General features: G+C 45.1%; 1 protein-coding gene across 1 annotated transcript in view; it reads right to left on the bottom strand.

The window, feature by feature from the left end:
• lrmda (leucine rich melanocyte differentiation associated) overlaps positions 1-26,656 on the bottom strand; it is a 196,367-nt gene that overhangs the window by 77,641 nt on the left and 92,070 nt on the right. Inside the window, exons 3-4 of the mRNA XM_058058243.2 lie at positions 2,524-2,650; positions 748-887 (exon numbers count right to left, since the gene is read on the bottom strand). Of these exons, the coding sequence (XP_057914226.2) occupies positions 748-887; positions 2,524-2,650 (267 nt within the window). The remainder of the gene's footprint in view (positions 1-747; positions 888-2,523; positions 2,651-26,656) is intronic.

Genomic DNA, 26,656 nt, shown 5'->3' with positions numbered 1-26,656 from the left:
TACCAACCTTGCATTAGTCAAGTCAATACAAAACCTTAAAATAATCCACAAGGTCAAAGCCCACAGTTTTACTTGCCCATAAACAAGTATTTGTGCACACACAACTGGTTTGGTCACTCCTCCTGCCAGTTATTAATGATGACTACCAACCTTGCATTAGTCAAGTCAATACAAAACCTTAAAATAATCCACAAGGTCAAAGCCCACAGTTTTACTTGCCCATAAACAAGTATTTGTGCACACACAACTGGTTTAGTCACTCCTCCCGCCAGTTATTAATGATGACTACCAACCTTGCATTAGTCAAGTCAATACAAAACCTTAAAATAATCCACAAGGTCAAAGCCCACAGTTTTACTTGCCCATAAACAAGTATTTGTGCACACACAACTGGTTTAGTCACTCCTCCCGCCAGTTATTCATGATGACTACCAACCTTGAGTTAGTCAAATCAATACAAAACCTTAAAATAATCCACAAAGTCAAAGCCCACTGTTTGACTTGCACATAAACGAGTATGTGTGCGCACACAAATGATGCAATCACTCCTCCTGCCAGTTATTCACGATAACCTGCGTTATTGAAATAAACACAACCACTCCAAATAATCCACCAAATCAAAGCCCAGTACGGCAGCAATCACGAGCACACGTGGGCATAATCGTACAACCGAAGAGACGGATCCTGCCACCAGTTATTCACGACAACGACCACCGAGGAAATAAACGGTATCGCCGGAGAACCGACCTGTATCTCTGGTAGTCGTCCTCGTCTTTATCCAGGCTGACCAGCTGGTTGGGGCAGGCCTCGTTCCCCAGCAGGCTGAGGTACTCCAGCGACGGGGTCACGTCAGCCAAGTGTTCCAGCAGGGCTTCAATATCCGTCAGGTGTCAAAGGGCGGATGTCAAGGACCTAGCGCTGTTAATTACATTAGCATTTACTACCCGCCGAGCTCCTCCCGGCCCTGTCAGCCCCAAAACACATCACTGTCAAATTTATGGGAGGCGCTCAAAGGAGCCAGTCACCCGCTTTGTGCGAGCGGGCCGACAGAGGGGCAATTTAAGGTGCAGGCTTTGGCGTGGAGCAGTGACACAATTTGGCTGCTGCTCCCTCTCTCTTTTTCTCTTCATCTCTTTCATTTCCTAGGTGGCCGGGTGCAGAATAGTGACAAAATGATGGATGCCCTGCGGTTCAAACGGTGCGTGCTTCCCGGAGCTGCGGCGTGGAAAAGTTTTGCCAATGTTGGGAAAAAAAAAACAAACAGCCCCTAAAGCGGCCGCATTCATCGCTAATACATTCGCTTGGAAAAGTGAGATCCAAAATGCCGCGGCGTAGCGTTAAAATGGCAGCGCGCCACGACAGGATGTACATAATTGGCCTATTAGCATGTGGCCACCACTTCACAACCGCACTCCCAGACGCCATGCTTCTTCATGTGGACTCCGTGTGTGTGTGAACGTCTTCAACGCCCGAGTGAAAACAGGACCCGCTGCCGAACCGAGAAGAGATGTTTGAACAAGTTTCTACTGACTGATCATTAACAGCCCGGCTTTGTGTCACGCCGTCTCGGTGTTAGCTAACACGGGAAAGAAGTCCAAATGGGCTTGGCATGTTTGAAAAGTACACTACAGGAGTCGTAAGGCCCACTAATGAAATGATACAGCGCGTACGTCTTGGTATGAAATACTTTCTAATGTGCTGCTGCCTTGGAGACGGTGTCTGTAAGTAATGTGCAACTACTGAAAAACTGATAAATACCTTTAATGCCACTTTCATTAGAGTGATGGGACTTATGGAACCAGAAAATAAGGTATGCGACCTCTGTATGGATGGAATATGGTTATATTACAAAATACGACCAATAACCAAAGATACTCTTTGATAAGTTTCAACAGTAAAAAAAAAAAACTACTTTGACATAAAACACTACTTTCATTTTTTTCATTAAAATAAAAATATTTTTTTTCATTTTTTGGATGAAATAAAAAACAATAAAACAAATGTTATAATTTTATTATTTTTTATTTATTAATTTTATTATTTTGTAAAAAAAATTTAAATACTGTAAATTCTGTTATATCATGACTTTGATTTTTAAATTAAGGTCAATAAATTGACATCTAATTAAAACACAATAATAATAAAATGTATATAATTGAGATTTTTTAAATTACAGTAAAGTCCAAAAAGGTAAAAAAATAAAAAAAAAAGCACATGTGTTGTTTTGCTGTTTATGCTGCTACCTGGTACTTGGAATAGATCTAGATATAATAGATATAGATATGGCGATATGCAAAGTGGGTCTTTAGGGGGTGCTTGCAGTGCAAACTCGGCATCACATTGCAGAGCGTGCTGCTGACTTCATATCTGATTCCACTAGAGGTCCCTGTGGTTCAGAAACCTCCACGACGGACATCAACGCGCGACTCGCCCTGCAAAGGCGTCGGGTCTTCCCGGGAGAGAAAAGAGACGTCACGGCGCCAGATGATGCCGATGAAAATAGGAAAGCGTGCGAAAGGATATTTTGTTCTTGTTGAGCGTGAAGGTGTGCAGGTTGGGCAACCTCGGCAAGCGGAGGTCATTCCCCAGCAGATTGTTGTCGACGACCAGCTCTTCCAGCTGGGTGAACATCCGGAGGCCCGCCAAGGACCTGCAACGATAAGGCCGGAGGAAGACAGTTATTCTCCAGATAAATATTTCACTCTTTCACCAGCTGAAAGCTCTGTCAGGAGGGAGGGATGCGGGCGGGCGGGGGGGTGAATGACAAGAATTAGTGGCGCTGAGCTCCCCCTGGCATGGCGAGGCATCCTTCAGCGGCTGGCAGGATGAGGGATGGGGGTCACTTGTGAGTAGCCAGGATTCAAAACAAAAGGCTTCAGAAATGCGGCGGGCAGGATGAATTTGTCAATGTCTTGTGCCTTGAGGCGCCCGGTTTCGCCTGACCCCAACCCTCCATTCCCAAGACAAATCACTCTGTCACAGTTCACCTTCACTCCCCAGACACAAATTTAACTTGTCATCCATCATTTTCACACAGGAAGCGGAACATGCTTGCCAGCGCGGAGGGAAGGGAAGGCAAACTTCTTCTTCTTCTTCTTCTTCGCCCCCTCTCCTCCAACTCTTCAAAAGCTTCAAACCCTTAAAGAGACATTGCACGTTTCCTATAGGACGACTTCTGTCTGACCCCTTCCTCACACACACACGCTGACAGCGTTATAAAAATGATGAAGGGGGGTGTCAGGAGTAATATTAGTAGCGTGCAAAGTTCAAGCTGTAAAAGGTGCACAATGGCCGTGTGTGCCGTCCGATCCTGAGGCGGCCGAGGCCACTTTATGGACATTTAAATCTGCCGGGTGCAACTGCACACATGCAACCTCTCCATAGAGTCGGCCGTTTTAAAAGCATCGCTCCTGGCGTTGGAATTCATCAAGTATATCGATAAACTCGCTTCAATGAAAGGATACGTACAAAAGGGTCCGCTGTGAAATGTTACACCAGCGATAGCAGCGCCAACTCATTCCTGAAGATGAAGATGAATGAATAATAACGCAATTACTCTGATGGCAAGAAACACATGATGGTAGACCACCACAGGGTATCCCACCATACCGCCTAATCCTTCACTTCCGTGTCGTATCATGCCATGCGGTTAAAATCAATGATGATGTTCCATTACACTTACATAGATTACAGATTAGATATTAGAGATTAGAGAAGGATCGTGAAGTCAAAAATTATATCCAAGAATAAATTACAGTTCAATAAGCACAACAAGTACAATAAGTCACAAAGTGTCAATTGTATCACAATATGAAATACCGGAAGACATTTGAATTATAATGAAAATAAAATGACCTAATACTTCATGGAAAAACATCCACCCATCCATCCATCCTCTCCCCCGACTCATCCATCCAAAGAATCCACCCAACCACCCATAGCATAAAAAACCCCACCATCCATCCAACCACCCACCCACCCATCCATTCCTTCCATGCATCCAACCAACCGCCCATAGCATAAAACATCCATCCATCCAACCACCCAACCACCCATCCATCCAAAGAATCCACCCAACCACCCATAGCATAAAACATCCATCCATCCATCCATCCACCCTGTTGCCTATGCTTCACTAGGGTCACAGCTATGCTGGAGCCTATCCCAGCTAAACCATATAATGAAAAGCAATGATACTGAATGATGATGAAAGATGATGAAATCCTCGGATGGATTGAAGTGACGGGAGTTTGTGGAGCGCAGACTGAATGATTGGACATGTTATAAATGTTTGAGAAATAAAGTTAGTCCAAATTGAAGGAAGCGACAGCGATGCTAGCCCCTGCGAAGATGCTAAGTGCTGCCATGACCGCACAATAAAAGTTTGACCTTTAAACACGACCAAGCTACAGGAAGACATCTGCACATCCTTTTCCAATCCTGTGGACTTCAAACGTTCCCCATCCTATTTTGGACTCCTCAGACGTCACCTCCCACAGCCAAGAAGATAAATTGTGTGCACGGTGGAACAATAAAACAAAAAAGCCATCTGATGCGGAAATGAAGAAATCAGCAAGTCGTTGTTGACTGCGAGCGAGGCCGACTGATGGCTGCTTTCAAACGGCGGCGTCTGACAGCAGCACGGCTGCCAGAGCCCTGATTGGTTGTGACTAATGCTCGACCAAGATGGATGTGCACGGAGATGTTCCAGTGTGGAGCAAACTGAAAGCAACAGTCATGCCGTGGACTCGGAGTCGTCTTTCCGAGGCGTTCCCAATCTACCACACAGGAAGCTGACGTCGGCGAGCACAGTCGGCGCATTGTTGTTGTTTTTTTAATGGCCGTACATTTGGGGGGAAAACATGCAATTAATCTGCAAGTGTAATTGCTGTTCATGTGTGGCTTGGCACCGCATTGGATAAACACGCCCCCCCCCCTCCCCACAACTTTTGCCACCTGTAAATGTGCGTGTGCTATTAGCTGCTTGGTTACAGGGAGCCGTGCGGCACGGGGGGGTTGGGGGGGGCTTATTAATTGTTGTTTTCATGTCAGCGCTGCTGCGTGCGGCGGCTGATTTAATCAGTCCAATTCGCTGCCAAGGGAGCGCAGCCGCTGAGCCCCATCCAGCATTAAGTACAGCGCATGCAGATTGAAGCACACTGCCCCCACCGGGGCTTCCATTAGTTTGCCGAGGCGTTCTTACAAAACTAAGTTCAAGCGCTGCGGTAAAAGTACAATTTGCAGAACTAATGAGTCGTATTGTCTTGTGACCCAAATCTTACAGAAATGAATGAAAAGGCTAACAAGCGACGTTACCGACGGCATTGAATACATCGCGGGACCAGGACGACGCCATCAAGTCATGTAACTGGGAAAACGAAGGAATAAAAAGTTGTACAAAAATACTCAGAAGGTCAAAGTTAGTACCAGTCATGGCACCAAATAGCCAATGGGAACGGACGTATTGTCACGTTCTGCTGGTAGAGCATCACAGAGCGCCACCCCGGGGTTCGAGGCCATTAGGCAGGTGCAATCAATAATGCCTTTTCTTTCCCTGAAAAAAGTCGGAAGAGTCACAAAATTCCCAAGTCAACAGCCAACTCGCGGTGTCCCAAATGAAGAACAGCAGCCTGAAGATGAACGAGGACCAACGAGGACCAACGAGGACCAACGAGGACCAATGAGGACCAACGAGGGCCAACAGGCGGTTCTGCCAGAACACCCAAAGCTGCCGCACAGCATCCCGTAACAGGAAACACAATGGCACAGGAAGAGCGCCAACAGGAAACGATGTCATGGCAGATCCAGTCCAACCTGTCCAAGCGGGACAGCTGTCTGTGTCCAGGCTGCTCAGTACAACATGGCTAAAACACACAAACACAGAACTTTTAATAATAATAATAATAATAATAATAATAATAATAATAATAATAATAATAATAATAATAATAATAATAATAATAATAACAACAATAACAACAATAACAACAATAACAATAACAATAACAACAATAATAATAATAATAATAATAATGATAATAATAATAATAATAATAATAATAATAATAATAATAATAATAATAATAATAATAATAATAATAATAATAATAATAATAATAATTTGATGAATGTAAAGTGAAAATATATTTTTCATGGCATACAGTGTACGTGATACTTGAATTGTGCAGGTGTACCTAATGAAGCGTCCATTTGGCATTCGGAATGATTCGTAATGACTGATGGTAGTTTTTAGTGTAGCACGAGTGCAGCCTGTATCGATGCTGTGATGCGGTTACTTTGTGGTCCGAGTGGTTGAGGTTAACTTGGTGATCTGATGAATCATCTCCTCGGAGGATAATAATCATCCACCTGACTGTCACGGCTAATCCTTTACGCCTGACGACTACCACTCACTTTGCACGTGACCCCCCCCCCCTCCCCTCTTCCTGTGTGTGTGTGTGTGTAAATTCCACAAGGATGACAATGATGATGAACTAGACAAGGACGGTGGAGGAGACCAATCGATGGCCAGATACTAACGCAGACGTAGTGATTGACAAAGCACCGCTGACACCACGGCTAGACAACCCTCTACCCTGATTGGCCGACACGTCAGTCACTGCTGCCAACGTTGCGCCCCGCCCTCGCCAGTCATATATCCTCGGGCAAGGTGGGTGGACAGCAGACAGTCTTGACTTTGTTCTTATGCTTGCTGTCTGAAGGGATCATAAATGACTCTTTTTTTGGGTGGGTGGGAGGGAGGGGGGGTCCTGCACTTTCTTGTTTCTCTGTCTCCTCTTGGATCACATCCGTAGACCACATCCTCCCATTCAAACCACCAATCCATCCACCACCTCCATCATGCAGTTGCTGAAGCAGACAGCTTAAAAAAGTACATCAATAAATTCATGGCTGTGGCTGTAGGCAACCTCCTTATGTTACTCCACAAGATAGCAGCATCTACATTTGAAGCGGACGCCCCGCCCGCCTCCAACCAGTGTCTGCAGAGTGATAGCGGAGAGCGCTAGCTAGCCATTGAGCCAAACTAAAGTCCTGCTTGAGACCAACACCGGGGGTTCCTTTTAAGTGACCTGGTAAAGCCCCAGGTGGGTCCTTCTGGGGGTTGGGAGTGGGGAGTGGGGGCATGATACAAAAAGCATGACTTCATTTTTTAGAAGAATCCTACCACACTGGAAGTCAGCCGGCATTGTGCACCACTTTGGACTTTTGGATAGTTTTGGTAGAAATGCTTTGGTGCCCCCCCCCCATTGAGAATATTAGGGGATTTTGAGATCAAGGGTCAAATGCAGGTAGCAAAGAACACATGACCACGGGGTCATGTTGTATCCTGGGGTTTCTATAGCAACAGACAAGCTTTGTAGCTCAATCAAGTCAACCCAAAGTTGGCATGACCGAGACCACAAAAATAAAAAATAAAAAATAAAAAATAAAAAATAAAAAATAAAAAATAAAAAATAAAAAATAAAAAATAAAAAATAAAAAATAAAAAATAAAAAATAAAAAATAAAAAATAAAAAAATTAAAATAAAAAATTTAAAATTTAAAATTTAAAATTTAAAATTTAAAATTTAAAATTTAAAATTTAAAATTTAAAATTTAAAAAAAAAGGACCGCCACCACAGAAGTCGACCAAGTGTGGAAAACATTGGAATTAAGGAATTAAGGCACAGCATTACAAAAAGATGCAAATGAACATCAAAAATCTGCATCAAAACATTTCTTGGATTAACCCACCCTCAGTCAAGTGGCATCTGTAAAGCCCTACAACCTCCCCAAATGCCTCCCACCTCCACACGATCCCGTCAAGGTCCCTTCCCTCCAGCATCGTCTTTTTTTACAGGCTGACGGTGTATTAGACACGCCATTATCAGACCCCCCCATGCCTTTTCTCTCAGCCTGTGGAGACTCCCCAGCGTGGAGCGGTATTGGCAGGCCTCAGGTGGCAGTCATTTAAAGATCACACATCCAGGACGTCACCCCCCCCCCCCCTGTTGAATGCATGTCATTTCACACGTGGGATGAGATGACACGTCTTCCTTCCCGCAGGCGGCGGCAAATGACTTTAATGGCGATGCAAATCATTAAGAGGAGCACACAAGGCGCCGCCAGACACTCGCTTGATGCGGCCTCGCTCTTCTTAATCTACTGGGAATGTTTGCTCTACGCTCGCACCCAAAGCCCCCCCCCCACAAAGATGCCAGTTGGAAGCGGCGTGATGGATTGAACTTTACGCCAGGTTATCATTCCTAAAACAAATTCCTGCAGGAAGAATTCAAGCTGAAGAGGAAGTTGAGGAATCTTCCGCCGCCTAAGAGATTCGTCCCTCAGTGGGGAAATTTGTACAGGGTAGGGAGGGCTCGTCCGGGAATTGAACTCGAGACCTCTCTCACACTAAGCGAGCATCATACCACTAGACCCTGAAAGCCTAGCTGAGGATCCTGAGGTGTTTCCAGGCCACGGTGGATGAGTGGTTAGCGTGTAGGCCCCACAGTCAGGAGACTGGGTTGGAATCTCCGCTCGGCCATCTTTGTTTTAGGCTTCCTGGGTGTGAAAGCCCAAATCCTGCTCCTTTGCAGACGTGTCAAAGCGAGCATGTGATGATCATGTGACCATCGCTGATCAACTTCAAAGCAGGTAAGACAAATAAAAGCATGACCATGGAGGCGTGTCAGCCCCCCCCGCTGAGTGTGTGAGGTTAACGTCGCCCTGAATGTCGTTAGCGCCGAGGAGCCGGGAGCTCGGTGAATCAGACGGGATGCTGTCAATCCCGGCGTGAGGAGCGCCAGGGTCGGAACAAATCAAAGCGCAGTTCAGTGAGGTCAGCCTCACCTGGCCTCGCCCCCCCCCCCCCCCCCACCCCTCACCAGGATCAGGCTTGGCCCTGGGATAAGAGCTTGACAGACATTCTTGTCAGGTTCAACCTCATAAGCCTTGCTTGACCCCGCGCTGACCCCCCTGCATGATGAGGCTGGGGGGGCGGGGCTCTCTTTCAACTTCACATTTCCACGTGACATCACTGGAGTCGTCATTTTCATGGAAAAATAAGCACGTTTGATGGGTTTGGGAAGGGATAATGTCACATGGAAAGTACTGGGATTTACGAGGCTGCAATGGTGCATTCAAAGTATGACCAAAAAGTCAGCACCAATATCCTGGTATTTGGAATCTTGGAAAAATGTCAACTTTTTATGAGAATAAAGTCACAATATCGTGGATATCATGATATCACAGCATAATCATCATCAAAGAAAAGGTTTTTTGGGAAAAATTAAAAAAATTGAAAAATGTCTAATTTCAGGAAAAATATCTTGTACTTAAAAATAAAGTCTAAGTATTACCAAAATAATATATATAAAATGTAATATGAAATAAAATATAAAATAAAATATTCCTTTCTTACGAGGAAAAAAAAGTATTGCAGCCACGATAATAAAATCTTAATCATAAAGAGAATAAAGAGTCAAAAACTGAAATTTCTGCAGTTGTAATTTTAGAAGAGCAGCTATAATTAAAAAAAAAAAGACGGTTCAGTCGTGCGCACGGTGGCTGAACGATGGTCGTTCATGAGAAGTCCTTTATTGTCATCATAACAAGTACAACGAAAAAAAAGACGAGCGAATCAATTCGCCGATGGAGTCTGGGTCGGCGAGGACGTCCATGCGGCACAAAGAAGCGCACGGGAGCACTCGTGCACGCTGCAAAGACTCCATAGACGGTGGAATGAGCGCTCCATGGCGTAACGGGCGCAGCCAAGATGAATCAAAGAGGAAGAAAACAGGAAAGCACCTCATGCTCGGGTCTCAGAGCAGCCAGCAATAGAAAAGGCTATCTGGGCGGAAGGATGGCTCAGTACGTCATTACAGTTTTCAGCGCCTGTCAAGCATTTCCCTCAGAGAGCAGGAGGAGGGGGGGGGGGCGGCCCCCGCATTACGTCTGAGTGAGTTCAACTGTCAAGCGGCAGCCATTTGTATGCCTCGGCATCCACCTAATAGCAAATAATCACTAGCCGCGCGCTGCCTTCCTGGCAAATGATCGATGTTGTCTTCACGTCTGACGGATGACCCTGCCGCACTCGTGTCCACTTCAAAACCGCCGCCGTCAAATGTCTGTCAGACCCGCGCCGAGGAGGGAGACACCAGGGGGGACGCCGGCAAAGTTCTGGAAATGAAAACACCCTCATCCATCTTCCCGCTATCACGGATTTGCCAAAATATTGGAATGAATAACTCATTCCTAGTTTGTGCTGGAGTACAAAGTACTCGTATTAGTATTAAAAATAGGAACATTGATGTACATTGGATTACATTTTGGGTGAGACGCATTCACTGATGGTGTGTAGTATTCTATGCTGGTCTCAGGGTGTCAGTAATGCTACGTCGATGAGCCACCGCAGGAAGTACACCAAGGAATTCTCCCAAAGCTTGCATGAGTAGGCTACACCAAGTCTTCGTTTCTCTTATTATGCATACATAATATGCACAGTAGTCAACTTGTCCTTTCAAAAAATTGGAATATTTGAGAAAAGCCTAAGGACGCAAAAAAGATCGTAAATCATAAGAGAAAAAAGTCATCTGAAAAAGTCAAAATCCATCCATTCATTTTCCAAATCACTTATCCTCATTAGGGCCACGGTGGTATGCTGGAGCCTATCCCAGCTGACTTGGGGCGAGAGGCAGAAAAAAGTCAAAATATTCATGAAATATTATTATTAAGTATTTTCATGTATTTTCTTAAACATGATAATATTACAAATACAATCAGCAACTTTACAGACTAATTGTAATTTTTGTAATATTTAAAAAATATACTAGCAATTATCAATCCATCCTTCCATCCATCCTTGCCCTCCCTCCCTCCATCCATCCATCTTCCACCACTTATCCGAGGCCCAGTCGTGGGCCCAGATTCCAAAGTTTCTGCTGCTGGTTTCTTAGAACGAGTTGTGACGACAGGAGGTTGGATTCCGATAAGCCATAGACTTGATGATTGACACGGGGGCACGCCCACCCTCAACGTTATCCATCTGACCTTTGAGATAGCTCCGCCTTTTCACGGTGAAGGTTTTTGTCTCGTCTAGAACATGTCGAGTTTGAAACGGAACGTCGCGGTTTTGAATTGAACCCCCCCCCCCCTTCCTCCCCCGGCCGTGACATGTGTGGATGCGTAATTGGAACGTGATCTCGGTTAAGGACGTGCATGTTTATCATTCAGCGCCAGACACTCCAAAAGATGCTGACAGAGATGTCACTTTGATAGCATGACAGTCAAATAAACGGAAGGACGGGAAAAAGCACACAGACGCAAATCAAGCGTCTGTCAGGGAAGCTTTTAGTCACCGAGTCCAACGTAAACATGCATGATTACAAACAGCAAATGAGCTGTAGGAAGGAATCAGTGTCTTCCTGCTCCGCCACGTGTGAACTGACCCCCCCCCCCCACACCCCCACCCCGGAAGCAGACAGGATGGGAAAAATGGGAAAGTTGTCTTTTTTTCCACAATAACACTAACAAGCGCTAGAAAAACATAGCCAGAACATTCCATCATCTAGTTCTCCTTTGCCTTCTAAAATCATTTCCATAGCATTATTTTGTATTTTTTTTATTATTAATTTTTTTAATGGTCACATTCCAGATATCAGAATATTACATATTTTCTCTCTTATCATGTTGCAGTTTTTCTTGTAAAATATGAATGTCCATGTCAAATCTTTAGTATGTTTCTAAATGGTTACCAATATTTCTCATAAAATCACTCAATTTTTCTTGTGAAATCACAACTTTTTGGAACAATATTTTTTTTTATCCTTTTGGGGGAAAATGACAACTTTTCAGTACTTTAACTTTACTTTGCTCTAACTCTCATAAAATTCAGTCATCACTGGTTAATGGTGGTTAACTGATTCCAGATCCGAACCACGATAAGCGAATTTCCTCAAAGTAAGATTCAATGGTAATAAAGCGATTCTGCATTAAAAACCTTTATATGAATTTCTGAATACAGTTTTGAACATTATTAGAGCCCTATGGACATGAAGTAACACCCCTAGAGTCACATTTACACTTGTATTATTTTTTGTTTCCATCACATTTCTAATGTGTGGGCTACAGGATCACTGTCTGGAGCTAGCTAGTTAGCTTCCAAATTATTTGTTCTAAGCTTAAGGAAATGTTTCAAACGGAGCGGGGAAGAAGGGCAAAGTAAGAAGCCAAAATGTACCACTTCCACACAGAATGGGAGGAGAACTTTTTTTGACTGTATGATGTCGGACATGCCAAGTCTGACTTCATGCAGCGTGTAGGTTATCTAATCTTACATCAATGAACTATGATTGACACCTGGTGAGCACAGTTCTACATTGGACTTCAATATTCAGTATTTATGGACTAATAGTAGGCCAACAGTGGTCGTGTATTTATTCATTCATCTTGCGATGATATTCAAATAGATGCAATAGTAAAAGTAATAGCATAAACAGCATAAAATTGTCTTTTCCAGTCACCACTTTTACTTAGGAATACAACTTTTCCATCACAAACATCAACCCCAACAGTCAAGGTATTGTCACAATATTAGCGTATTGTCTTTGTCTTGCAGGTGTACCTAATGAGGCGGCCCGTGGCACTGACGTAACTTGGAAAGCGCGTGCGTGTCAACCCGCAAGGTTCAAAGCAGTCCCCCGAGTAGAAAGCAGATGAAAAGCAAAGAGTAAAACCCCTCCCAGTCCCGCTGCACCCGCCTTTGGGTGTCTTCCCGCCGGCCCATTACTTTCCTGAGTGAGCCTCATTAAAGACGGCAAGTTGAGTCAAATCTTCTCTGTAATTCAGCAGAGGTGATTTGCTGTCAACATCATTAAGCGTCATTTCTCCAACTCTGCTCGGCTTACTTATGAAGTGTTCTTTATTGCGTAATGATCCAAATCTCCTGCTCTTCAAAGGGGGCCCCGGAGGACATGCCACCCAGGCAGTCGACTGGCGTGCCAGAGGGGCCGCCATTAAACGCCGTTACGTTTTCCGCCCCCGCGCTCTTCAGCGGAGTTCAGGTAGCAGCCGGGGAGGGGATGTCAAGCTGCGGTGTCGGGTCGCTATCTCAGACGCTATCACTGTCCGCTTCAAAGTGTTTGCTGATCCGGGGCATTTCGTCGGGCCGCCTGCGTGGCTAATTACAATGAGAGCTGTCCTGCTTATCATGCTAGGCCCCCCCCGCTCCCGTCTTAAGAGGGGCCTCCGCCATTGTGCGTCCGCCGCCGGAGCTCAGTGTCACGCTATGAGATGTCCTCCGGGCCTTTGTGCGCGTGTCCCCGGCGTGGAGCCCCCCTGCTCGGTAGGAACACAGGAAGGTGCCGCGGGGGGGTGGGGGGTGCTTCTCAAGGCTACAAAAACTGATGCCGCATCACTGAGAAAGCAAAAAAAGCAGATGAATAAGCAACATCAATTACTGGGGGGCTCTGACCCGAGAGCCCCCGCCGCCCCCCCCCGTGATACGGCAAATCGGCACAGATTGAAGTTGACACCGCTGGAGTGGAAACACTGACCCCTCACAAGACCGGGGCCTCAAACTTGAGGCCAGTGACAAACTCCACAGAGCAAGGCCAACATGGACGCAAAACAGGGAGGGTGTGTGTGTGTGTGTGTGTGTTCATTCACATCACACACACACACACACACACACAGGTCCGACTTTGTCCCACAGTGAGACCAAATGGCTCAATTTGGCCACTTAAGGCTGTCCAATTGGTGGGGCTGAACTACAAGAGGAACATGCGAGAGGACAACCGCATCAGGAGTCTCTAAGGGGAGGACAAAGCCTGATGTCCAACAGGCTTAGCGCTGAGGGGGACTGGACCTTCGAGAAAAGCTTGTTGGAAGCCGGAGAGAAAAAAGTAGTGCTTCCCCCATGGGGGCCTCCCGTGGCCTTGTGAGCATGGACTAAAGCAAAATAAACACACAGGGAGGGGGGTCACGTTTGTCCAGAACAGTTCCGATGCTTTCATGCATTTGATCCAAGGTGAGAAGACATCTTCCATGCTGTCACTGCAGCAACTAAGCCTTTATTTTCAGGACGCTCTGATCCATCGGCCACCCATCAGCATCGGTCGCTTTCCGTGAAAAATCATGTGGTCGGCTTACTGTTTGCAGATAAATGCCTTTCACGAAAGCCGATCACCTGTGACTCCAAAATCACAACACTACTGCCTCAGGTTCAAGCCCAGACTGGAGATGGGTCAGAACCACAATAGAGCCGCACCAGGCCTCAGTGGCAAGAACAACTAACTTGGAAAAGTCTCAAAGTTTCCATTGGTGGACCCTTAATCCTAGCCCCGACCCTCTCAACCAAATCCTTAATCCTAACCCCAACCCTCTAGGCCTTAACCCTCAAACCCTAGCAGTCAAACCCTCGAACCCTAACCCCAACCATCTAACCTTCACCTTAACCCTTAATCCTAAACCGACCTCTGCAAAGTAGGATTCCTGTTTTATAAACAGAATATTTTTGTTGTCATGACAAAGAAAACCGGTTTCCCACATTCTAAATACGCCTTTAAACATTATTAGAACCCTCTAGATTTAAAATAACACCCCTATAATCACCTTTACACACCTATTACCTCACACAGCAGCCATGATAAGAGAAAATAAGACTTTAAAGACAATTGGGTGGCGGACAGGAAGTGACATCGAGGGTTCTGAGTTGAGTTTTTGGTTGTTGTGGGCTTAGGTAGCAACAGTAACCTGCGTTGCTTTGCTCTGATTGTGTTTGTTTGGAACTATTTAAAGCTGCAATAAAAGCCTGTTATTTGGCGGATCGTCTCACTGAACAGTTACTGCCACCTAGCGGCCAATGGAGGATATTACACTCGCCAGTTGAATGGTGGTCTTAATGGCTTATACTGTATTTGTATTTTAGTTCATCTAGCCATAAGATTTGGCATACATATCTTTGGACTATTTGGCTGTAGTCATCCACAAAACAGCGATTATTTATTTAAAAAGTAATTTTTGAAAAAGTGGGGGTGCAATGTTCAGACCACGATGTAGCAAGGGACGACTAAAGGCAAAAGCAGCGTGTGCTACCTGGCACCACCAGTAGGGGCGCTGTTACTGTACTTCAGACTCAGCTAGATCGTGTTGAAGATGCTGGAAGTTTACAACAACGTGGCGGCCAGTTGCACATTGAATGCAACCCAAAACCAAATCTGCCGCCATGAAACTTGACAGAAAGTCCAAGCAACTACGACCAAAAGCAAAAAAATATGTAGGTCAAATCCCAACATTAGAGCCCCTATTTAACCCCTCTAAAAGCTCCTCATTCATACTCGGAATGGGGCACCTGTTTCAAACAATGCAAGCATTCACGCCCCCCCGTCCCCCCTCCCCTTGCCTGATCACCCGCATTCAAACAAAAATGATAATCAGTCAGTCAGTCAGTCAGACGTCTTTGCAAATGGAAATCAGGGAGGAGACAGCAGAGATGAGAATCATTTTGATCTGGTTGACACGCAGAGAATTTCACCAGAGCGAGATGGAAGCTCTCAGGTCAATTATGATGTCACGCCTGTCAGACGCCGATGAAATATAAACCTTTGAAGACCACTTTAGCGAGGGATGGGGGGTAAAATGAGGAAGATGTGCTGGTTAACCCCAACGGTGTGTAAGGATATCGGTAAAGTCAGCGATTGATATGCTAGACACTCTACGACCGTTTCCCCTCCCAATGGTTAGTTCCTATTGGGAAGGATTATTATTGTTTGCCATCAGAGGGACCTGACCATTTTTATACTCAACCAGAAGAAGCTAAAATCCAGAAGATACTGCCTTGATGAGCTCCATCTGCATAAGATGAAATATAGGACTTCCTGTCGAGTTACTAAAAGTTAAGGACGGACATTGGAAAGTGACATGGGTGAATCCTCAGGAATCATACCGTCGTCTCAGGAGTGAATATGATGACCTTCTGCATCAATTAGACAAACCAAGGAAGTAGTGAAACGTTTCTCCTGCTTCATTTAACAAGACTCCTGACAAAGTGCTGGGATAAAAAGGCAGAATGGCGTGATGGAGAGGTGATGTCTCCTCTTCCCTGTGCAGCCTCGGAAGGTCCAAGTGCCGCATTCATAGCAAGAACCAAGACCAAATCTCTTCTTGCAAGTCAGACTGTCAGGCCGATAAGAGATGTGTGACGCTTGGCATGAGATTAATACCTCCCCGGCGACAAATGACACATGAGGCTGGAGATGGAGGGGATTTTTCATGTCTGCTTGGTGAATCTTCCCAGACGGGAATGTGGAGATATACTTCCTGGTGAGGTCAACCAGGCTTTACGACAAACAATAGCAAACAGAATCTGTGCCATGCAGTAACAACCAAAGTATTTAGGGTCTGTCATATTTAAATGATAAGACACAGAACTTACCGCCATCCGATATACAGTCAGCTTCCATGTGTTAACATGAACTCTTCCAGGATGCTTTGGAATCGACCGCTGGGGTCCGCAAGGCTGCATTACCACAAGCCATATCTCAATGGGAGCATAACTCATAACAAACAGACCTTGTTCTTTTTTATAGATCCTGGGAAATACAATGAGGAGAAGAGGAAAGTCACGGGCCATAGATGCTACAACAAACCTCAAGGAATGTGCCGCTGGCTCCAGACGCAAGGCCAACGGTTACTTAATACTTAATAGTCGAGGACAGGAGGGTTTCTGGTCTGTGAAAAAGATGCCTTTTAGGCAAACGCATAATTCGATGAGATGGAGTCTAGAGATGGTTGTAGCCTTTCAGTTGGTTGTACACGACTTTTCTTTGGAGTAAATATTTCAGTTCCTTGCAGTTACGTACGCATTGGTGCTTTCAGTCCGTACAAAAACCTGACAACAATTGTATAGACAAAAAGTTTGGTAACCAGTGTTCTAAGAAACAATGAGCTGTACCACTTCTCACTTGTTTATTAGTTCTACAACATTAATATTTAGTTTCATATGTTTTTATATGTTTTGTTTTTTTTTACATTTTTGCAAATTGTGTTTGCAGCACAATGTAGTTATTTTGTTCATTGATGTTTTTTTCCAACCAAATTTCATTCTTGGGTATTTATTTATAAAATGTGACTATTAACTATCCTAATAACTACCAATCATATACAATCATATACGTTGGTGGCATTGTTACTTCAAATGTTAAAAAGCCTTTTCTGCATAGATTATTTTGTGGCATTGCCTTCCGAGCACCCCCCCCCCTCTGCAAAACGAGGTAAAAGTGAAGTTAAATGTTCAGTTGCGTTAATATTTATGATATATTTAAAATAAATAAATAAATAAATAAATAAATAAATAAATAAATAAATAAATAAATAAATAAATAAATAAATAGATAAATAAATAAATAAATAAATAAATAAATAAATAAATAATATTTTTGACGAATTAATTGGATTTACATTTCTATGGGAAAAGTTGCTTTGGTTTGAGTCGGACCTGATGACCTTAACCAAGGCACCGCTACAGCGGCGTCTGTGTTTTCTTCGGACTATTGTTGGTGTATTCGAATCCGTCATGAGTGAATATAGAGCGGACATGTCACGTGTTCTAATTTGAAGTCAGTTGCGCGACTCATCACATAAAGACTTAAAAGTATGTTTTATGTGCCGCAAGTACGTCGTGGAGGCCTTAAAAAGTGTCCTTCCTGGAGATGCTCATCCAAAGTCACAGCCACAATGACCATCCAGGCAGTCAATAAATTGATGAAAGCGACTCTACAAAAGACGGCGGGGTCAACTTCAAGCCCGACATAAAGAAACAGAAAGCTAAGAGAGGAGCGAAGGAGAGCCCTTCTTTCTTTTCCTCCATCGCACGCTCCATTCCCTTCTATTTTTTTTTTCCCCTGCAGTCGTGCGTCCTGACCTTGCAGCTTCTACGGCCCATCCATCTTGGGCTGCTTAGCCATTTCGCCGGCTTCATACTGCGCAGATTAACACAATTCATCACCGCAATCATCCTCCATTCATCACCCTTTCCAATGAATGTTTTGACATCCAGTTAATTTTCTGCTGATGATTTATCAAATTATAATTACCATGCTCTGAAGGGCTCATTTATTATGTTGATACATGATAATGACGCCAAAGTGGATTGAATTTTAAGTAAGTTCTCCCTGTGATCATAACATTATTGTGAGTTAGACGCTTTCTGCTTGTTATGAAAATCGATAGGCGGCAAAGCAATGAATGGATATTTCTACACAGAACAAATGCTTTGCTCACGTGCTCGTCTTGGTAATTAAGCAGCACAGCTACTCAGGCCGGGGCTGGAGGCAGGTATGTTCTTTTCTTAATAGGTTAGAGGTTGCTTCTCACATGCTGCCCACGGAGGAACTTCATTAGCCTCCTGCTTCACAGCTCCCCTACAGCCTCATTATTATCCCGGCTTGTTCAAATCCGACGGCAGCCCATCTTCGACGACTGACCATTCCAATGCACGTGGTCAAACTGCAATGGAAAAAAACGCTATTGTGAATTTTTAGCGGGTAATAATAACACATTATGCCTGGTATGATCACCTTTCACCTTATGATGGGTAATTACGTGATTTTGGATTTTTATGTGACTTTTCCTAACAAGCAGGCTCCGTCTTTGGATCCGGTGACCCCTATGTCCGTGCATGGAGTTCCTTCACTGTATGTAGCGTGCGCAGAAGTGCAGTGCATTGTGGGCCAGCGCTCAGGGAGATGAGGGCTTAGGAGGTGTTAAAGGTTATTGAATGCTGGAGAATTCTCCTGGCGGCGCAAGCATTGTTTACAGCTATCTATTTTTTTTTTTTTTGACTCTTTGCCCTTGGGCGTCGGCCCATAAACAGAGCTGCTACCGCCGCCCCTCACCTCTACACCTCCACACACAACCCAGCTAGTGCAGAGAGTATAATTGTGAGTCCCCCCCACCTCCACAACCGCCTGCTACGCCTGCCCCGCTTCCCTGGATGTCCCAAAAGTGAAAGATGTGTCTGGTAAGTGAGAGAGGTCAAACACGAGCATGGATATTTATTACATGCACTGCAACCAGATGGAGGCGGCCCATCCATCAAGCCGAGCTGTCACGCCGGTCACAAACGTTTCCCATAAAGGCGGCCTGCCCCTCCCAGCGCTGTAGCCTCTGTGAAAGATGGAGGTCCACGTGCGCACTGGATTGCTTTTGCATGCAAACTTTCAAGAAGCTGCACAGCCTCGTTACGGGGAGACTTGAAACGTGTTTAAGAAAAGCAGCGTTCTCCTCCGTGAAAACACGCCTGCTGTTCAACCATGCCATGTTTGACTGTTTAGTGCACAGTCAAAAGATTAGGCACACCTTCCCATTTGATGACATGCAAAAGTGTCCCAATAGTTTTGACTGGGTCAGAGTCCAATCAGCAAATGTGATTTAAGTTGCGGGAAAAAAGAGCTGACACAAAATGCATTGAGAAGCACACTAGTAATGGTAAAGAGGAAAAGTGTGATGTTAGCCATAGAACAGGAAATGGAACATACTGCCACATAGCGAAGGGTCTTGCTGCTCAGTACAGGTGGTCCTTGGTTTACGTGCTTTCATGAACATATTACAAACTTAGCTTTGGTCTTTAAACGCCACTTGCTCGAGAAGTAGTTACATCACTATAAAGAATATACAATATCACAAAACTCACAAAACTAGTGGTGTTATTATTATTTTATTATTATTATTGTTTCATTTGACTCTTGTATGTAGTGTTTAAGTACTGTATTTTATGTACTAACCCGAATCTCGAACCTTAATCCCTAATCAAAATCACAATTTATAATGCCATACCTGACCCCTAAGCCGACCCCTAATCCTAACCCTAACACATTATTCTAACCCTAACCGCAAACCCAAACCTCTAACATTAAACCTGACCCCACCCAAACCCTGATCCCTAATCTTAACCTGAACCCTAACCACTAACCCTTATCTTAAACCTAACCCTACCCATAATCCTAACCTGTAACCCCAACCAACCTCATCCTAACCTCTAACCCTAATCTTTACCCATAACCCTAACCTGTAACCCTCATCCTCACCCCAACCCAAAACCCTAACCTGTAACCCCAACCACCAATCCTCATCCTAACCTCTAACCCTAATCTTTACCCATAACCCTAACCTGTAACCCTCATCCTAACCCCAACCCAAAACCCTAACCTGTAACCCCAACCACCAATCCTCATCCTAACCTCTAACCCTAATCTTTACCCATAACCCTAACCTGTAACCCTCATCCTCACCCCAACCCAAAACCCTAACCTGTAACCCCAACCACCAATCCTCATCCTAATCCTAAATCTGCGCGAGTACAATCCATCAGGTTGCTATTATCGTTCTGTCCATTCTTCCCCAATCCCTAACCCGAGCCCTCCATGTTTCCCCGTGTCTAAGTCCATGTTGTCCAGTTTTGAACGTTGATCAACGGCGCGGCGGGGGCGGTCCAAACAACAGCAGGATGCTGCAGATATGAAAGGAGTCCAAGTGGGAGCACTGGAAGGGCGTTTGTGACACTTGCTCCCTCATTCATCAGCCCCTCATAGGCCCGTCGGTGACAATGAAAAGATTTCACAATACAGCCGCGGCAGAAACTCATTCTGGCCCTCATCCATCATGCTCAGCCCGCTAGCCGTTCCACTGACCTAATCTGTGATGCTTGGCTGCTCGCACCGCGTTCCTTAAAGGCAGGCTTCATTACTGTGAGGGAGAGCAGGAGATGGAGGCCAGCGGGGGCCAAGGGCCTGGAGTAACGGGGGCCGTGCTAGTCAGATACACACACAGACTTTAGCTACATAAAACAGAGAGACGGTCCCCTGTCACAATCAGCCGGGACCCCGCGGGACACACCATCACGGGGGTGCACTTGGTGGTGCTAATGGTAGGTGTGCTGTTTGGGATCCTACCTCACTAAGGACAAGTGTGATGGTAACCATAGACCAGCCCAGTACAATGTGAGCGATGAAATGGCTGACTGAAGACCGGCCGTTCAGACCCACTGTGTATTTCTGGGTTTTCAGGCAGCCCCGCCTTGTCTTTAAGATGTCAATCAAACAGTCTTCCACCTGTCAATCAATCAAGCAAGCCATCAGTCGGCTGGTTCCTGTCACCAACAATATCTACGATGATGACTTGTATCAGATGCGAAAGTCCCAGAGTTCCTAAATCGGCGGATTGTGTCGTTGTCGTCACGCCAATCTTCTGTAAGCCGACTGAATGAGCAGCGCCTCTGCTGGTAGCGGCCGAGTACTGCGCTCCGCATGGCGATCAATTCCACAACCAATCACAATGTATTCATGGATTATTATCTGGCAAGACAATCCACTCCTGCCTACCTGACCCCGGATCAGTTATTATGGAGCAGCACTCCCTGAACCCCTGCCCCTGGGGTCGGACACCCCCGGCCCCCCGGACCCCCCGGCCCCTCTCCTCCTTCCTTATCTCTAAGTGTCCTAATGGAGCCTGTCTCTGCACCCGGGGACAAATTCCATCAAGCGCCACAGCAAAACATCGTCAAATAACATTGCTTTAGCGCCACGGGAACTTGTTATGGAAAATCAAGTCCAGCATCCCGACGCTCGCCAGGATCGGCAGCAGGCGGCGAATTCATTTGGGGGGGGGCTATTCTGCCCCTTCAATGTACTACCATGCTTGCTAGCTCTGAGTGCCATACTAGAGTTGTCCATCGTTGACACGCGGCACCATGCAAGCATGTTGGGGGGGGGTGCAAATTAAAGAGACAGCTAATAGACAGGAGGGGCTGCCCCCCCCCCCCCCCCCCAACACCATGCAGACTGATCAAACTGTCTGTTTACACCATTTACATTGGCACAGATTACATCCAAAGTCAGGGATTTTAGAGAATGCTTCCATAAACTTCCATATCTTGCGTTGGAAAGTCCAGGATCTTTGACCCCCCCCCCCCCCCCCCCACCTCACACCATCACGATGGTTGCTGTCAGACCCACCGCGATTCTTTACAGTAACAGTAACATTCTACTTCCACTTTACAAGGCAAGATGTTTCTATGAAACTAATCGGGCCCCAAGACAGCTGGGGTAGGCTCCAGCACACCCCCACCACCCTGATGAGGATAAACGGTATGGATGGAAGCTAAAACCGTGCTATGACGATGAACTGTCGGCCTAAATTTCAGCTCACGAAGGAGTCAAATGAATCAATATTGACATTTTACGACATTACATCCATCTTCTTCTCAAGTAAGAACGGTAAGGGTCTTCCTTTCCTCAAAAAAGACTGACTGCAGTTTCGTATCAGTTACTTCCATCCTAAAAAAAGAAGTAACTATTTTATACTCCAAGAAATGTGACTGTTTTCCTAAAAAAACTTTGATTCTCATATTTTCCGTTTTTTTCCGAGTCGGGACCGGATCCTGTTTTGTAGTCCCAATAAAAGCTATTCATCTCATTTTAGTGTCTGGCCACCAAGTCAATAAAAAGTCCAGCCATTCAGCGAGGACGGGAACATTTCCCGTCTGAGGACGAGATGCTTTTATAGGAAGCTGTTAAGGAAGAGCTCGGTCCGCCGCTGATTTTTTTTTGACAATTTAACAGGTTCTCCTGACACATTCAATGACTATGCTGACAAGTTAACTGCACTGCCAATCAATATTTCCTATTACGCTCATTGACAAAGAGAAAATAAAAATATGGCGTGGAGGTCGAGGCGGGAGTGACAAGGCATTAAGGCTCTATCAGCGCCGCTCATTAATTCAGATCATCCATCAAAGGAGACAGGGTGACGTCTCCTGATATGACGCCAGGAAAATACTCATTCATCATGTAAAGGGGCAGATCCATACATGCTGTACTTTACGCCGTTTTAGAGGCTGGTGTTAACTCTAGCAACGCCACTCGCGGGCCTGCAGGCTTAGCTCCGCCCACAGCATTGCAAGGCGGCAGATTCCGGTCAACGCGAGGAGGAGAAAACAATTAAGCAGGGTTTTAACCTGTCAATCAGGCCACTCGCACGCTCTGATCCGCCTCCTACTTAACTCCCCTGTGATACGCCGCTGGCAGCTGGGATGGCTTGACTGACGGCAGCCCCGATCCCGGCGCTGGGGGCGCCCCTGCCGACGCCTCGGACATGGGAAAGGCAGATTGGGGCGGACGTGTGGAGGGGCCAAAAGACGGCAGGAGAGGTGACGCCCCTAATGCTGTTTTGGCCCTCATTAGGTGGAGCATCGCTGTCATGACGACTGCAGAGCGGAGGGGGCGTGTCTCTCCCAGTGATGCAATGCTATTCCGTGGAAGGGTGACGATATTTGGGATGTATTCCATTCATGGAAATACGAAAATTAGCGGTAACCACCAAAAATTGGGCGAAATTGATACTTCCAGAAGGAGAGCTTCTTTGAGTATTACAGTATTATAGTATTACAGTATATTCAGTTTCTTACAGTATTTTTGCTGTCGTACTGTTGTTTGTTTTCGGTCATACAGAAAGACCTAAGCAAAAGTCAATGCGATGTTAAAGCTATTTTTGTATTGCAAAAATATAACTTTGTCACCTGGAAAAATACCACTTTTAATCCCCCAAAATATGAAAATGTCCAATAAGTGAAAAGAATAATTGTTAGGATTTTACTTTTAATTTAAATTAAGAAAAAAACAACTTAATACAAGTGACACATATACAACTGATACAACTTAATACAAATGATATCTTTTTGACATTATTTTTGCTCTATTACTAGTTTTTCTTTTCATAGACATCCATACAGTAGTTTTATATGATAAGAGCCAAGCAAAAGGCTATATTTTCTGACTTTTTACCACACATGACTTTTTTCCCCTGAACCAGTGAAAAAGAAATCATATTTCGCCACCCCAGAAAAAATACAACTTTATTCCTTCCCAAAATATGACTTTTCCTCTTATATAATACAGTTTTTGTAAAAAAAAAAAAAATCTAGTTTTGGACGTATAAAAATATGACTGCTCCCTCCAAAAGCACAACTTTTTAGTGGTGAAAAAATATGACTCCTCCCCAAAATGTACTTTTCTCCCATAACACTTTTTTCTTGAAAAAGATGTCTTTGAGCCCAAAAACAATCAACTGGTGGAAAAAGCAACAGAAATCAACACTGAGGAAGTGTAATGATACTTTTTAGCCAAAAAGTGCATGAAAGCAAGTAAAAGCCCAAACGCATTGAAAGAACGGCTCGAAGATGACAAATGCTCCTCCTAACGAAGCGGGCGACCTCAGCAGATGATGTTGTGATATTTGCGTGTTTGCGCGACCAGCGAGTGGACTTTTTGGCCGAGTGTGGAGCGTTGCTGAGCCTGCAATGTACGCCAGATGATGAGTTACGTTTGTCAGGCAGAATTATGGGCTAAACACGCTGGCAGCACGTCCCCTTCCAAAGCCTTTGGATTCCATACTGTTCTGTTAACCATCAGCAATTATCTCCCTGTCAGAGCTAAAGGTAACAAATTTCCCCCCATCCCAGCCAGCCGCTATCATCCTCCGGACACCGGCATCAACTGACAGCAGCTAAATCACGGCAGCCAGGCCGAGGCTCCTGACAGACAAATGCACTACCTTGGAAAAGCCGGGCCCATCACTCAAGGAGGAGGGCGCGGGGGGGTGGGGAGTATCTCCCTGCTGACCTTACACTTCTTCTTCCTCCCTTTTCCTGCATGCACACCTCCATTTCTTTCTTTGAGAGATGAACTGCCCCGTGTTCTCAGCACAGGGCTCCATTTCCAAATAGCGGAATTATTAATGACCTCAGTGCTGCTTTGTCTTATGGCGGCGTCACAACAGGTCCAGCTGCCCCCCCTCACCCCCCGCCCCCCGTACAGATGAGCACTGCTGAGTTATCCACCCGGCACCACAACACAAACATTACTTCAGCTAGGCGGGGAACTTTCTGGAAGCAAGAATACACAAATTCTGCTCCAAGCACACGGGAATTTGTGATACCTGTTGTGATTTTGCACTGGAAAATGTTGGATATTATTTCTACGGATATAAACCCCTCTACATTTACACCAAGTAGCATGGAAATTGGACATGTGGCACCAAAATAATGTTATGCAATAAAACCGGATCAGTGAAATGGGATGTTTTTGTTTTTTTGGCTAAAAAGTTAGCAATCATAGAGTTGATGTGTTGATTAGCATTAGCATTTCCACCACACAGTACCGGCTCAGCTTCAACATAGCATTTTTTTTTACCTTTTCTTCGTATATAGTATGTATTTCATCTATTTGTCTGCTAGCCAGCAAGTACCTGATTATGCTAACCGTTAACTAGCTTGGATTTTGTGGCCAAAATAGCTAGTATTTAAAATAATCGTGTTTTTAGGTATCTACCTATCTTTTTATCTGTCAGTCAGATCTCTATCCATCAATCCAGCGAGCGATTACCTACCTGACTATGCTAGCCACTAGCTAGCTGACAGATTAAACAAGTTGTTTTTGTAAACACACATTAACATGACTTGGTTACAGTTAGTAACAGTTAGCGACAGCTACAGTAAGAAATGGTAAGTATAAAAGAAACAGTTCTCCTTACTCGAAGGCCATGTAGCATCACAGTCGTCGTAACGTTGTTGTTGCTGCAAATAAATAACAGCGCTAAAGCGACCGCTGTACTTCAGTGGCGGTTTACTCAAGTTACCCGCTGGCGCTAACTACCAACAATTTACTCACAGCTTGCGATGCAATCTTGCTACAAAACGGTCCAAGCAGTTACACAACAGGGGACACGACCGCCAACCCCTGGATGCAATTGTACCGGCGAACCAACCTTTGCGGGGGGGTGCTGCTTTGCAGTAATTGAAGGTCTGAACACACACGAGCTTTTCAGGGATGGGGAGGGATACGCGTGGCAGATGATGGCAGAGATGTTGCAGATGTTGTGTCTTTGCAGCAAGTCATCAGTGGAGGCCAATTACCAACTGCAGCAATAACATGGACCCCCCCCCCCCCCCCCAACCCCATCTATGTTTGCTTTATGGCCCCCTCAGCTCATCTCACTCAGGTGCCGCCACCATAACCGATACCACACTCCAAACAAGTACTCACAGTCTTGATTTACGTCATGTCATCTCCGAATAAAACACAAAGAAAATATATCGTAAATCACACGTTACTCTCAAGAGTTTCCTTCCATAACCTCTCCATGGCGGGACCGCTCTCTAACGACCTGCTGCTGCTTCCGAGTCACATCCGAGATCCAAACAGCAACAGGCACGCTCTGGTGTTTTTAGGACCTCCTCCAAAAACACCAGCCAGTGATCCTCTACATGATAGGAGCGACCCCCGTGTTTATGGACCTGTCAGCGATCCTCTACAGTCGTGTTTTTCAACCTTTTTTGGGCCACCACACGTTTTTTTTACATTGGAAAAATGTTGTGTCACACCACTAACCTCCTCACGTGCATCACTACGTCTATCGGAGGAACTGGCAACCAGCTACGTGTTGCCATACGGACAAATATTATATTACTCTGCCAGTCTTACACCGCAGACACTCGACAATTACATAATATTTGCAGAATATTATTAATAAATGGTGCTTGACAATCGCTGCTCTACATGATAGCAGCGATCTGCTGTAAAAATGCTGATCAAAGATCCTCTAT

This window comes from Doryrhamphus excisus, linkage group LG20 (genome assembly GCF_037039965.1).
Source record: "Doryrhamphus excisus strain RoL-2023G ecotype Guam linkage group LG20, RoL_Dexc_Guam_v1.1, whole genome shotgun sequence".
Classification (NCBI taxonomy): Eukaryota; Metazoa; Chordata; class Actinopteri; order Syngnathiformes; family Syngnathidae; genus Doryrhamphus; species Doryrhamphus excisus.
This window is presented reverse-complemented; position numbering and strand designations above follow the sequence as displayed.